The 15,679-nt window shown below is 37.0% G+C and overlaps 1 protein-coding gene across 1 annotated transcript in view; it reads right to left on the reverse strand.

The window, feature by feature from the left end:
• CDKL5 (cyclin dependent kinase like 5) overlaps nt 1-15,679 on the reverse strand; it is a 169,088-nt gene that overhangs the window by 105,565 nt on the left and 47,844 nt on the right. The window contains exon 2 of the mRNA XM_040266544.1: nt 1,519-1,748. Within this exon, the coding sequence (XP_040122478.1) occupies nt 1,519-1,582 (64 nt within the window). The 5' untranslated portion in view covers nt 1,583-1,748. The remainder of the gene's footprint in view (nt 1-1,518; nt 1,749-15,679) is intronic.

Below are 15,679 nucleotides of genomic sequence, written 5' to 3' on the forward strand. Positions count from 1 at the left end.
CACAGTTAGGATGAAACCAGCCATTACAGCCATCCAATTCAACTCCACAATCACTAGGCAATCATCCAATCCTCATTTAACTGCCCATGTTAGTTTTTCTATGGGGTGAAAATGCACTGTTTAGGCTGCAGGGATGTAGAGTTTGCTTGACAGCTTTTAATTTCCTTAATGTATATGTATTTCATAGCCAAGAAGCATCTGAGGTTGTTTACAAAGAAAAAAAAATAGCAATGATGGTTCTGACTACAACTTGAAACTAACATATTTTGATTTATATGCCAGTCTGGTAGTTGCAAACCCCGAGGATGGAAAAGATTTAGGGCAGGAGGAGAAAGCGATGACAGAGGATGAAATGGTTGGATGGTATCATCAACTCAATGGACATGAGTCTGAGCAAACTCTGGGAGATGGTGAAGGACAGGGAAGCCTGGCATGCTGTAGTCCAGAGGGTTGCAAAGAGTCAGACATGACTGAGCAACTGAAAAACAACAATAGCAACTGGTAGTTGTAGTTAATCTAAGCTAATCCCTGAGAAGAGGATCACCTATAGGCATACTAAGAAAAAGGTCATGATACAGAAAAACTTAGGCCCAGAATCTGAAACATTCCAACTTTGTTACATCCAAGGAGCTGACCTTCTCCAGTGAGTATTTTTACAGCATAAGTCTATATAACACTTTTGAAAAACAGTAATAAATCAGGTATTATAAAATTAATAGTAAATAAGACATTGAGAATGAATTTTATCTATAAAATGGATACCAATTAAAAAGACGAAAAGGAGCTAAGTGAAGAAAAAAGGATCCTTTTTTTTTTTGTCTTCAAACTTCAGATCTTGAAGCAAATACGTAATGATTACACAATATTTTAATTGTTTCTAGTTATTTGAAAAGGATTTAACAACTTAATATTAAAATCCAGAACTATGCTGTTGACATATGTAAATTGTAAAACTTCTTTTGAAATTCAAAATACATTTGAAAATTCTGAAATACCAATACTTTCGTAACAATGCTTTAAAGATATAAAGAAATCATAATTATAATAACTTATACTATTAAAAGAATCATTTATCAAAATCTCCAAAAAGTTATCGTTAAGAGCAAAAGTTACAAAAAAAGGAATTACGAAGATTTATGAAAAAACAAATTACCATATTTTACCAAATTGATGATGTTATTGATTATAAGCATTATTTTATATACTACTAGGAAAGAAAAAGTTCTGCCAATTAAACCATGACATGCTACTGATTGTAACACACATCCTGATTTCAGAGATGTTAAAATATGACCAAATCGTGAGGCTCAGAATTTATAAAATGTGGTTTGTCATTCTCATAGACAAATAGAAGTTATTTATTCATTTATTTCTCATGCATTAAGTAAAATTTAACTTATATAAATTTTGAGTTAGTCAAAATAAGCCTAGCTGACATAATAGAATTTGAATTAATAACTTTTTTGGTGGTAGATATAATTGCACATTGCTCAAAACCTCAAAGAATGTTAAACTTACCTTCACCTACAACCCCAAGGATCTCAAATTTATTCATCACATTACCAATGTTAGGAATCTTCATGAAGACAAACTCCTCTTTAGATGCAAGCCACAGAACATGGCATCAAAAGAGAACTTCTAAGAAAGTTGTAGAGTAAGTAGAACAAAAAATGTCCGAAGGAAGAAATATTCACAGGTTGGCAGGAACTTTCACATATTTGTCCTAATGTGAATTATTAAAGGATTTCCTGAAAAAACAAACACAATTAAAAGTCATAAATTTTATTTCTCAGTACTCTAATAACCTATCCAATCTTTTTGTACAGTTCTTTTAAAACCACGTTGTTTCATATGCTACCACTACTACTAATAATAATAATAGGAGGGAAGTACCCAAAATGAAACACAATCAAAAAAATGTACTTAACTATATTTGAAATGAATACTATAACTGCACTGAACGAGCCCGGGCAGGGAAAAGAATTAACCCCAGGCAACTTTTGAAAGGGGTTCCCAGGTGGCTTAGTGGTAAAGAATACACTGCCAAAGCAGGAGATGTGAGTTCGATTCCTGGGTTCGGAAGATCCCCTGGAGGAGGAAATGGCAATCCACTCCAGTATTCTTGCCAGGAGAATTCCATGGACAGAGGATCCTGGTGGACTACAGTCCATGGGGTCGCAGAGTCAGACATTACTGAGCGAGTGAGCACACACACACAACTTTTGAAAACAGTATTTTAACTACATACTTTCCTTGAATTAAAGAAATATAAACAAATATTATATACTCAGTTATTTTTTACAGAGATGTGAAACTTCTTTATGTATATTCTAGAATTAAGCAAATAAGTAAACATACTGTGGATAATGTGGGTTTCGTCTCATTCTCATAAAAGGAAGTTACAAATATGAAAATTGGGAAAGTTTGGAATTAAGAGTTAATCATGTAAGGTCAGTTATTAATATAGAGAGATAAAGAAATAGATATAAATGTGTATGTAAATTACATATACACATACATTCTTCTAAAAGGGTAAAACATGAATCTAACCATAGGCAGCAACAGACAAGCCTAAACTGAGGAATATTCTACTCAATAACTGGCCTGTATTTTTTAAAAATGTCTATGTCATGAAACATAAGAAACGACTAAGCAACTGTTCCAGAAAAGAAGATTAAGAGTCATGATAACTAAATATAATGCATGATCTTGGACTGGATGCTAGACAAGAAAAAAATTTTTTTTGGTATAAAGGGTAAATGATAAAATTTAAAAGTCTACAGATTAGATAGTGAAGTGAAAGTCGCTCAGTCGTGTCCGACTATTTGCAACCCCATGGACTGTAATCCATGGAATTCTCCAGGCCAGAATACTGAAGTGGGTAGCCTTTCCCTTCTCCAGGGGATCTTCTCAACCCAGAGAGCGAAGCCAGGTCTCCCACATTGCAGGCGAATTCTTTACCAGCTGAACCACAAGGGAAGCCCACAGATTAGAGAATACTGTATCAATTATAATTTTTTTTGACAATAGTAAGGTGGTTACATAAAACAATCCTCTTATTTTAAGAAATGACAAGATGAGTGGTGATCCAAAGGTACAAATTTCTGGTTATAAAATGAGCAAGTCCTAGGGATGCAATGTACAACATAGTGACTATAGTTAATAATACTCTACTGTATATTTGAAAGTGGCTAAGAGTAAATCTTGGGCTTCCCTGGTGGCTCAGAGGGTAAAGCATCTGCCTGTGATATGGGAGACCCAGGTTTGATCCCTTGGTTGGGAAGATCCCCTGGAGAAGGAAATGGCAACCCACTCCAGTATTCTTGTCTGGAGAATCCCATGGACAGAGGAGCCTGGTGACCTACAGTCCAGGGGGTCGCAAAGAGTCGGACACAACTGAGCGACTACACTAAGAGTAAGTCTTAAGTGCTCTTCACAAGAAAGAATACATAACTATGTGTGGTGATGGACGATAAGCAGGCTTATGTGATCCTTTTGTAATATATACAAATATGAAATCATTATGCTGTACACTTGGAACCAATGTTATATGTCAATTAAATTTTGATAAAATAAATAAAGCACAGCCTAAATCTCTAGAACAATCTAATAAAAAGCTTAACAGAAAAAATTAAAAGGAGAATATCAAAGTTCTTAGAGATAATTTGCAAGTTAAACCAATTCAGAAAAAAATATATATGTAGATACAGAGGAAGAGAAACAGAAAGAATGATAAAGTAAATATTATAAAATGTTTACATTTGGGGGATCTGGGTCAAGACTCCATGAAACAGGAAATTCTTTACATGATCTTTACAACTTTAAAATCTGAAATTATTTTGAAATTTTTTTTTTGCTTAAAAAAAAAACCTATACTATCTTTAAGAAGAACAGTTGTATCAACATAAAGTACTGGTTTAAAAGGAAGAAAAAATCTAAACCAGTAAAGAAATTTTCTTTGCTGCTTATGAAATTTGAAACTTAATAAATTTGAGTATCCTATGTGATATAAAGTACTGACACAAAAAGTGGCCATTTTATATACTAATGGTAGGAATGTACATTTAAAGAGAAATATGTCCATAATTAAATGTCTTTTAAATGTTCATTATCTTGATAAAAGTATCTGAAAAAACCTACAATATCATTCTTAAATGTGGAATATTTAGATATAGCCCCTTTAAAAATTAAGAACATGACAAGAAATTTTGTTATTAATACTTATTAACATTACTATTAAACATTATCCTGGTGGGTTCCAGACAGCTCAGTAAGTAAAAAAATAAATAAATAAAGGAATAAACTATATAGGACTGGAAAGAGAAAACCAGAATTTACAGATATTATTGTTTATATGAAACATGTATAATATCATATATGAAATGAATCACCAGTCCAGGTTCGATGCATGATACTGGATGCTTGGGGCTGGTGCACTGAGATGACCCAGAGGGATGGTATGGGGAGGGAGGAGGGAGGGGGGTTCAGGATGGGGAACACGTGTATACCTGTGGCGGATTCATGTTGATGTATGGCAAAACCAATACAATATTGTAAAGTAATTAACCTCCAATTAAAATAAATAAATTTATATTTTAAAAAATTTAAAAAAGAAATAGCAAAACAAACAAAAAGAAAATGCAAAGAAATCTAAAAATTATTAGAATTATAAGTGTTAACAAGCTAAATATAAACTCAGTATACAAATATCAACTGTATTTGTAAACATCAAAAAGAAACAGAAAATGTAAGTTTTAAAAATCATCTTTACAACAAAAAAGACACTTAGGACTTACTTAAGACCTCTATTCAAATATATATATGTATACATATATATGTGTATATACATATATACATGTGTATACACATACATATATATACCTGTTTATACATATATACACACATATACATAAGCATATATATCACATATATGTGTGTACTTGTGTGTATATATATGTAAAGTTTATTCAAAGTCATTAAAGATTACTTAGATCAATGAAGTTTTTCTAATTTTAAGGCTAAAGGATATCAATTATCTCTATATTAATCTATACAGGCAATGCAATTTCAATCAGAATCCCAAGAGAGTTTTCTGAGGAATTACAGTAAGCTTATTCTAAAATATATATGGAAGAGCAGAATTCCAAGTACAGCCAATACTCTTCCAAATAAGAAAAATAAGAAGGCTCAGCCTTGAGGGGAGGATCTGGCAAGATACTCTCTACCAAATATACTGAGAATTAGAACCGAGCTATAAAAATTAAGACAGGGTGGTCTTGGCAGAGAGAAACAAAATAGCCAGTGGAACTGACATGAGAGCTTAGAAGTAGGCCATACTTTAATATCCCTATAGTCCACACTCACCTCTATGTTACTTCTCTGCTCAAAATTCTCCAGTGGCCTCCCATATCATTAAGAGTGGAAGTCAACGTCCACATAAGCCATCAGGTCTTAATCTCCTCTCCTCTGATGTCATCTCTGACTCTTCTTTCCCTTGATTGTTCCACTCCAGTCACACTGACCTCCTTCCAGCTCAATATATATCAAAGTCACAGTGGTCCCTAATGCTAAATATTTGTCACTCTAACACTTTAGATCAGATTTTTTATTGTCTGACTTTTCACTCAATATTTACCAAAATCGTTTTTGAAAAAAGGCAAGAGAAAGCAAACACAACACTTATTTTAGAAAACAACTTTAATTCAATGGAACCACACATTTTTAAAGGATGACTGTGACATTTAGAGAAAATGATGTCACAATTTCAAATATTTTCAAGAAATAAACATTTGTTCTATTCATTCATTTATTAAGCAAAAAAATTACTGACTGCCTAACATGATTCAGAGAAAGAGTAAATAAGACAAGAGACAGTTGTGAACAAGACAGGCAAAATCCTTACCCTCATGGTGCTTCCCATTTTACTAAGGGGGATAAAATGCAAGATTATTATCAGATAATGATACATGTTATGAAGGGAGAAACAAGGAGTGAGTACTCAAAGAGGCCCTTCTACAAAGGTGACATTTGAAGTGGAATATCACTAACAGGAAGGATCCAACATATGAAGATCTAAGTCAGTCAGTTTCCAGGTAAAAGATGTGCAGAATGTTTCTGAGAATGAATCATTCTTTTCTATGGCTGATTTGGAAGAACACCCAGGAAACAATAAATATTCCACTCTCTGTCAAGAATGGTACAGCTCATTTTAAAGGAAACTAGGGATAAAAATTAAGTTATTCCTATTAAGAAGACTCAGCACCCACAAAAGTTATATATGTAAGCATATATAAAGAACATTTGGTCCCACCTATTCTCTATGCAAATCAAGTAATGTAAACCCTGGGAATCAGAATTTAAATGTGTGAGTAAACATGTAACACAGGTGTCAAGAACAGTCTTTTAACTCCCAATATTCAAATTGATCCACATGTTCAAGCTGGATTTAGAAAAGGCAGAGGAACCAGAGATCAAACTGCCAATATCTGCTGGATCATAGAAAAGCAAGAGAGTTCCAGAAAAACATCTACTTCTGCTTTATTGACTACGCCAAAGCCTTTGACTATATGGATCACAACAAACTGTGGAAAATTCTTAAAGAGATGGGAATACCAGACCACCTGAAATGCTTCCTAGAAATCTGTATGCAGGTCAAGAAGAAACAGTTAGAACTGGACATGGAACAACAGACTGGTTCCAAATTGAGAAAGGAGTACATCAAGACTGTATATTGTCACCTTGCTTATTTAACGTCTATACAGAGTATATCATGCAAAATGCTGGGGTGGATGAAGGACAAGCTGGAATCAAGATTGCTGGGAGAAATATCAATACCCTCAGATATGCAGATGACACCATCCTTATGGCAGAAAGAAAAGAACTAACGAGCCTCTTGATGAAAGTGAAAGAGGAATGAAAAAGTTGGCTTAAAACTCAACATTCAAAAAACTAAGATCATGGCATCCAGTCCCATCACTTCATGACAAATAGATGGGGAAATAATGGAAACAGTGAGAAACTTTATTTTCTTGGGCTCCAAGACCACTGCAGATGATGACTGCAGCCACGAAATTAAAAGACACTTGCTCCTTGGAAGAAAAGGTATGACCAACCTAGACAGCATATTAAAAAGCAGAGACATTACTTTACCAACAAAGGTCCATCTACTTAAAGCTATGGTTTTTCCAGTAGTCATGTATGGATGTGAGAGTTGGACTATAAAGAAAGCTGAGCGCCAAAGAATTGATGCTTTTGAACTGTGGTGTTGGAGAAAACTCTTGAGAGTCCCTTGGACTGCAAGGAAACCCAACCAGTCCATTCTAAAGGAAATCAGTCCTGAATATTCACTGGAAGGCCTGATGCTGAAGGTGAAACTCCAATGCTTTGGCCACCTGATGCGAAGAACTGACTCAATGGAAAAGACTCTGATGCTGGAAAAGACTGAAGGTGGGAGGAGAAGGGGACCACAGAGGATGAGATGGTTGAGTGGCATCACCGACTCGATGGACATGAGTTTGAGTGAGCTCCAGGAGTCAGTGATGGGCAGGGAAGCCTGGCATGCTGCAGTCCACGGGGTCACAAAGAGTCAGACACAACTGAGTGAACTGAACTGAATTCAAATTGAGGGAAAAACTTAAAGCCAAATTGGATTTAACTACAATTTTATATGAATAATACTGAAATAATTGAAATAATTTTTCAAGGCCTTAAAAACTCAGACACTTCAGCTTCAAGTAACTAAATACCGTGGATGAAATGTCCTTTTGAGAACAAATACAAATGCTGGAGGGAATATTTCTAAAGAACAGCCTAAAAATCCCCAAGACTGAAGGCTATGAAGAATTACCTGGCTGATATCAAGGCAAAGGAATAGAACTCAGTGAGGTAATCCAAATCATCCAAAACAATTTTAGCTCACAGACACTTGAAGGAAGATTCAGAAAAATAGGGAGAAAAACAGGCTTGCTCTTGAAACTCATAAATCCAGGGGCAAGAAGGTCAAAGGTAAAAGTGTTTCAAAAGAAGAAAGTATGATAAGCATCACTCACTTGAAGCTGAAACCCCAAGAGCTATACTCTTAGGATAAAGGAAACCAGAAAGAAACCAGTCCCAGAACAGACCTGAGTGACCTAAGTAAACCTCTAAGTGTCCCTGGGATTGAGGTGGTCCCACATTCAGATGGTTAGTGCCAACAGTTATCTGGTTGAAAGGGGTAGCAGCAGGTGGTAGGGTGCAGGGTGTGGGGGCAGTTGGCAGGAGGGTAACAAGAACGCAGCCATCATAATATTGCTACAGATAATTTCTCATTTAGCTCATGCAATACATAATCAAAGATAACAAGATACATATAACATTAACAAGAACAGAAATGACCAAAACAGAAAATGCCCCCCCCAAATTTATAATATCAGGATTATCAGACCTAGATTGTGAGACAACTATAGAGTTGAATGAATAAAAACCCAAGGGTTGAACATTTTGACAGAACTGGGAGGTTCACAAGGTAGAACAAACTGGGGAAAGAAATTAGAATTCCAGAACTGGAAAACAGAATACCACCAAGGGAACTCAACACAGACAGCATAAAAAGTATACATAATACTTTCATTTTTAAAACTTAAACAAATGAAAAGAACTGTAGAATATCTTTCTTCCCCCAAGCACACATAGAACATTTATAAAAACTGATAATGTGCTAGGCTGAAATGCAATTCAAAGCAAATTACAAGGATTTAGTCTGAGGATGTTCTCTCTCCACAATGCAAGTATGCAACAAATTAGTCACAAAAGAAATAATTAAGAAATATTCATATGTTTGCTCAGACAGTAAAGAATCCACCTGCAATGCAGGAGACCCAGATTCAATCCCTCAGTCTGAAAAATCCCCTGGAGAAGGTAATGGCTACCCACTCCAGTATTCTTGCCTGGAGAAGAACATGGATAGAGGAGCCTGGCGGGCTACAGCGGGTAAAGTGTCAAAGAGTCAGACACGCCGGAGTAACTAACACTTTCACTTTTCATTCATATGTTTAGAAATCAATAAATAACATTCTTAAAATAATTCATGTCAGTCAAAGAAGAAATCATAATAAACATTTAAAAATAAAAATACAAATTCATTAGAAATTAAAACAATGCTTAGGGAGGTAATCAAAAGCCTTATAAATGCATATATCACAAAATATAAAAAAATAAACTAAGAATCAATCTCAAGAGGTTTTTTTTTTAAAAGAACAGTAAAATAAATCCAAAGAAAATATAAAGAAAGAAATAAGAGCAGAAGTTCATGAAATAGAAAACACACAAAAATAGATCAAAAAGAGCTGGATCTCAACTTGGTAACTAATCAAGGACAAAGGAGAACGCAGCCCCAGTCAACACACTAAACTCTAGCTTTATATCAGTATTACGTTAAGCAGAGAACCCAGCCATACCATCCCAGTCTTCTGATTTACAGAACTGTGAGGTAATATATGGGTGCTGTTTTAAGCAACTAAGCTTGTAGTGTTGTTGCTGTTGGAAAGTCACTCAGTCTGTCCAACTCTTTGCAACCCCGTGGACTGCAGCACACCAGGCTCCCCTTGTCCTTCACTATCTCTTAGTTTCCTCAAATTCATGTCCATTGAGTTGGTGATGCTGTTAACCATCTCATCCTCTGCCACCCCCTTCTCCTTTTGCCCTCAATCTTTCCCAGCATCAGGGTCTTTTCCAGTGAGTGGGCTCTTCACATCAGGTGGCCAAAGGATTGGAACTTCAGCTTTAGCATCAGTCCTTCCAGTGAATATTCATGGTTGATTTCTTTAGGATAGACTGGTTTGACTCTTTTCAGTCCAAAGGCCTCTCAAGAGTCTTCTCTAGCACTAAAGTTCAAAAGTACAACTCTTCGGCACTCAGCCTTTCTTATGGGCCAGCTCTTAAATCTGTACATGACTACAGAAAAACCACAGCTTTAACTGTACGAACCTCTGTCATCAAAGTGATCTGTCTGCTTTTTAATACACTAAGTTTGTCATAGTTTTCTTTCCAAGGAGCAAGTGTCTTCTCATTTCACGGCAGCAGTCACTGTTCCCAGTGATTTTGGAGCCCAAGTAAATAAAATCTGTCTTTTCTTCTACTTTTCCCCTTCTATTTACCATGAAGTGATGGGACTGGATGCCATGATCTTAGATTTCTGAATGCTGAGTTTTAAGCCAGCTTTTTCACTCTCCTCTTTCACCTGTATCAAGAGGCTCTTTAGTTCTTCCTCGCTTTCTGCCTTTAGAGTGGCATCATCTCCATATCCTAGGTTGTTGATATTTCTCAGAGCAATCTTGATTTCATTTATACATAGTTTTATAACAGGTAAAGCTGAATTACAAACTATATCGGCTAGATATGCATATATAAGTGGTAAATCTATTTAAAAAATAAGTAATCAAAGAAGTGTCTTTTTTAAAAATAAGGATATTAATTAGCTCCAGGGAGGAGTTGAGATTGATAACATAGGAGGGCTTTCTGGGACACTAGTAATATTCTATTTCTTGATTTGAGTGATAGCTAAATATACATTAGAGTGTAAATTTGTTTTACCTACTTCTGTGTTGTATTTCACAATAAAACAAGGTTTTAACAAGTTAAAAATAATTCTGATACTGACATCATACATAAATAGTTTCATGGCATTTATATGGAGGCAAAAGATAATTTTTATCAAAGATAGAGCATTTCAATATTACATCAATCAAAAAAAAGTTTAATTGAACCATCTCTCTCCAGACTCCATATAATCCCACGTGTCTAGTGTTGGGTATCAACAGCAAAACCAAAAACTCCCAGTGACAGATCATCTGAATGATGACCACACTTCAAAATCACGCCAGATGAGGAGCTGGTGAGGAAACTGGACAAGATACGCCTCAATGAGAGATGACTGGCATCCCAATGTGTGAAAACTCCTTGAAAAAGAGGGAATCAAACAGGTGATTTGGGTTATTTCAGGGGGAATAACTAAGATCAGTGGTAGTAAAGTGGTAAAAAGCAGATATATCAGTGCAGTAGTGATTTGGACAATGATGAACCATTAATGGTTAGTCATTCTATAAATATCTGTCAGACACCTACACTGGGCCAGCCCATCAGAGATGCTTTAGGAGACAAACACAGCCCCTGCTCCCATAGAGACAATGAGGAGACAGACAATAAACAAACAAACATGATCATTCCAGATAGTGACAATTATTATGAAGGAAAGAAAACAGTCATATGGTAGAGAGTTTTGGAGATTGAAAGGGGCAGGGGGGGTGGGCAGGTAGATAAGGTAGTCTGGAAAAGGCCTGTATGGGGAGGTGAAATTTCACTGAAATCTGCTTAATGTCAAGAAGCAAGTCATGGGAACAGGGATGTGAGAAGAGTATTCAAGGCAATACAGAGTCTTGAAGTGAAGTCACTCAGTCGTGTCTGACTCTTTGCTTCCCCATGGACATAGCCTGCCAGGCTCCTCTGTCCATGGGATTTCCCAGGCGAGAATACTGGAGTGGGTTGCCATTTCCTTCTCTGGGGGATCTTCCCAACCCAGGAATCAAACCCAGGTCTCCAGCATTGTAGGCAGATGCTTTACCATCTGAGCCACCAGGGAAGTCACAGAGTCTTAGAGAGCTTGATAAATTCAAGAAACAGAGAAGATCTGTAATCCAAAGCACAGAAGACTAGCAGGGGACCTGCGGGGGGCAGGAAGAGGCCACTGAAAGCAGTTTAGCCTGGCCATGCCAGAAAAGTCAGGCACAAGAGTCATACACTAAATCAGATGTCCTCTAAGGTCCCTTCCAATAAAAAGATTGTAAAATCTCTCAAAAATTATTTGAGAATTTGATTTCTATTAACTTTGTAAATAACAGAATGATTTTTTAAGTTTATCTGTCTTTAGCTCAGTTGGTAAAGAACCTGCCTGCAATGCAAGAGACCCGAGTTTAATTCCTGTGTTGAGAAGATCCCCTGGAGAAGGAACTGGCAACCCACTCCAGTATTCTTGCCTGGGAAATCCCATGGACAGAGAAGCCTGGTGGGCTACAGTCCATGGGGTCGCAAAGAGTCAGACACAACTAAGTGACTAAACCCCCGTCTTGAACTAAGAAATGCACCTAAAATTAAGCAATCTTGTCTCTGCATTGGCAAGTATGTACCTACAAGAACTGAGAGAAATGTAAGGCTTATAATTTACTTCACATATTACTAGTATTGAATTTAAGGGCTGCCTGAGCCTTAAATGCTTCCTTTGTTGCTGAAATTATAATCTTCATCTCAATGGGTCTTTTCTTCTGAAAGAAAGAAAGTACAAAATCAGATGAATCATGAGTTTTGTTTTCATTTTTGGCATTGTCTTTATACATACAAATGAGAGAATCATTTTGTCACTGAAACTGGACAGGAATGATGTGGTACACAACAAAACTTCTGCTATAATAAGAGAGTTCAAATGGTTTGAAATTTGAAACTCGTGATCCATGTATGGAAAGAAATCGTTTCCGTGGAAAGCACACCCTTATGAAAAAACACCCTACTCTCTTACAGAGAATTCTCCATATTGACTATAGGTGAAGAGATAATGCACTCCTACTTAGTTTTCTTCCTAAATAGGACCATCTGACACAATAAATAGGACCTTCATTTTGCTTTATTCCTCCAATAGTAAAGAGTAATCAATCCATTCTCTGTAATTCAGTTCTCATAATTAAATCAAACTGATATTTGACTATCATGAGTAATATACACACAGTTTAATAGAATAAAAATTTCTAATTGTGAAACATGTATCTTGCCTCCCCTCTACCCTTAGGGTCTTTCCACAAGTTAGGGAATCCAATACCAAGTCAATGTACCTCTTACCCAGTTACCTGATATTTCTCCTAGTACTGCCAAACCTGTTAAAACTCCCAGCCCTTCCTGAGAATCTGAGGACCTCAAGGTTCAGATTTAAAAAAAAGAACTAAACTGGAGTTCACACTAACATTGTACTGTTTAAGAAACACTATCGGTTTAAAAGGTTTTGAAAGCCCTTGCATGAAAATGTATCAGTTTTACCATGGTTTTTATGGGGTAACTTGCTCTGATCTCTAAATTTAAACAACTGAATTTAGAACAAACTTACAGAAGTTGAGAACCATTTTACTGTGTTGATGTGGATCAGAAAATGTGGTCTGTTATTGTCCTCTACTACTACAATCATGCAAAATGCCAGGCTGGAGGAATCACAAGCTGGAATCAAGACTGCCAGGAGAAATATCAACAACTTCAGATATGCAGATGATACCACTCTAATGGCAGAAAGCAAAGAGGAACTAAAGAGACTCTTGATGAGGGTAAAAGAGGAGAGTGAAAAAGCTGGCTTAAAACTCAACATTCAAAAAACTAAGATCATGGAATCTGGTCCCATCACTTCATGACAAAGAGAAGAGGAAAAAGTGGTAACAGTGACAGATTTTATTTTCTTGGGCTCCAAAAGCACTGTGGATGGTGACTGCAGCCATGAGATTAAGACACTTGCTCCTTGGAAGGAAAGCTATGACAAACCTAGACAGTGTATTAAAAAGCAGAGACATCACTTGGTTGACAAAGCACCATATAAGCCAAAGCTATGGTTTTACTGTAGTCATGTACGGATGTGAAAGTTGGACCATAAAAATGTCTGAACACTGAAGAACTGATGCTTTGGAATTGCAGTGCTGGAGACGTGTCTTGTGGAGAAGGCAATGGCAACCCACTCCAGTACTCTTGCCTGGAAAATCCCATGGGCAGAGAAGCCTGGTAGGCTGCAGTCCATGGAGTCGCGAAGAGTTGGACACGACTAAGCGACTTCACTTTCACTTTTCACTTTCATGCATTGAAGGAAATGGCAATCCATTCCAGTGTTCTTGCCTGGAGAATCCCAGGGACAGGGGAGCCTGGTGGGCTGCCATCTATGGGGTCACACAGAGTCGGACACAACTGAAGTGACTTAGCAGCAGCAGCAGCCTCTTGAGAGTCCCTTGGACTGTAAGATCAAACCAGTCAATCCTAAAGGAAATCAACTCTGAATATTCATTGGAAGGACTGATGCTGAAGCTGAAGCTCCAATCCTTTGGCCACTTGATTGGAAGAGCAGACTCATTGGAAAAGATCCTGATGCTGGCAAAGACTGAGGGCAAAAGGAGAAGGGGCAGCAGAGAACAATTTAGTTAGATAGCATCACTGACTCAATGGACATAAATTTGAGCAAACTGTGAGAGATAATGAAGGACAGAGGAGCCTGGTGTGCTGTAGTCCATGGAGTTGCAGAGTCAGACATGACTGAGCGACTGGAAAACAACCTCCCAAAAAATTAAAAACAAACAAACCAAAAACCCCTCACCAACCAAACCAACAAAACACACTCTCTTTCCCAGATGGAAAAAAAAAGAAGGAACTGAAAGCCAAAACCACTGAAGAATACCTACGGACTTCAAATGAATTCAAGACCATTGGCCTATGTACATTTTATATCTGAAATGCTTTAAGACTTTGGAGATCAGACTGTGAACCTCAGTGGTCTTGGGAAAGCCACAGGGGAAAAAAGAGAACAAAGACTGACCTAGAGCAAATATAGTCATATTTTTTCAGAAAGGGTAAATCAATATATTCTTCAAACTCCAAAGCTGAGAACTTAAAAGTAAGCAATCATTCAATATGTCTTGAGAGTTAACTATATGCCAGGCACAATGACAGACACTGAGAACATACTAGTAAAGAAAATAAAACCCCTTACCTCAGGGAGTTTATCAAAGAATCACACAGTAAGTGTAAATTGCAATATAAGTGCTATGAAAAAGAGATATAAGCTCTACAAGGGCTTGTACAAGTTTTTCTACCTGATTAGGGAGGGTTGGCTTTTCCAGAGAAAAGTTTCAGTGAGCTGAGATCTCCAGGACAATCAGACATAAACTTACAGAGGAGGGATGATTTATGCAAAAATCCCAACTGAGGAGGGAACATGGCAGACAGAAAAGACTCAAAGATAGGAAGGGTTGGGTGGTTAATAACCCAGTACAAGGTGAGGCTGGAAAAAGAGCAAGTTGTTTAAGTAGTTTTATCTTTATCATGAGACGGAGTCACTGGAGGGTTTTGAACAAGAATGGGAGGTAGGTTTGGGGGTAGAATGACAGTCAGATGATTTTCATTTTGAAAAGATCACACGAGCTACAGAGTAGAGAAAGGCTCTGTGCCTCGAAAGGGAGCTATCAATTTGGGGGTATAACAACCAGGGAGCCATTGCAACCACCCAGGTGAAAGGATAAGGGTGGGATGGACTATAAATAGGTACCCATGAAGAGAGACAGATAGAGTCAGGATATATTTGGATAGGAAGCCAATACAGCTGGGAATGGATTAGAGAGGGGAAGTGAGGGAAAAAGAAATCAAAGGTAACTTCTTGGTTTGGCACTTGGGCTCTGAGTAGATGAAGGTTGTTGCTTCTTGATGTGAGGAAAACTAGAAGAGGAGCAGGTTAAGGGAAGGGAAGAAATTCAAGATTCCATTTTAGGCATGTTAAATTTGAGTTTACATATCCATAAAATGAAAAAGGCAAAAATCAAAGGGAAAAGAGAAATTTAAAAATGAGGAAAAGAATCTGCAACTTACATCACAAAAAGGTAAAACCATAACACATAAAAGGAACCTACTGCTCGATAAG

This window comes from Oryx dammah, unplaced genomic scaffold, assembly GCF_014754425.2.
Source record: "Oryx dammah isolate SB20612 unplaced genomic scaffold, SCBI_Odam_1.1 HiC_scaffold_23, whole genome shotgun sequence".
NCBI classification, from domain to species: Eukaryota; Metazoa; Chordata; class Mammalia; order Artiodactyla; family Bovidae; genus Oryx; species Oryx dammah.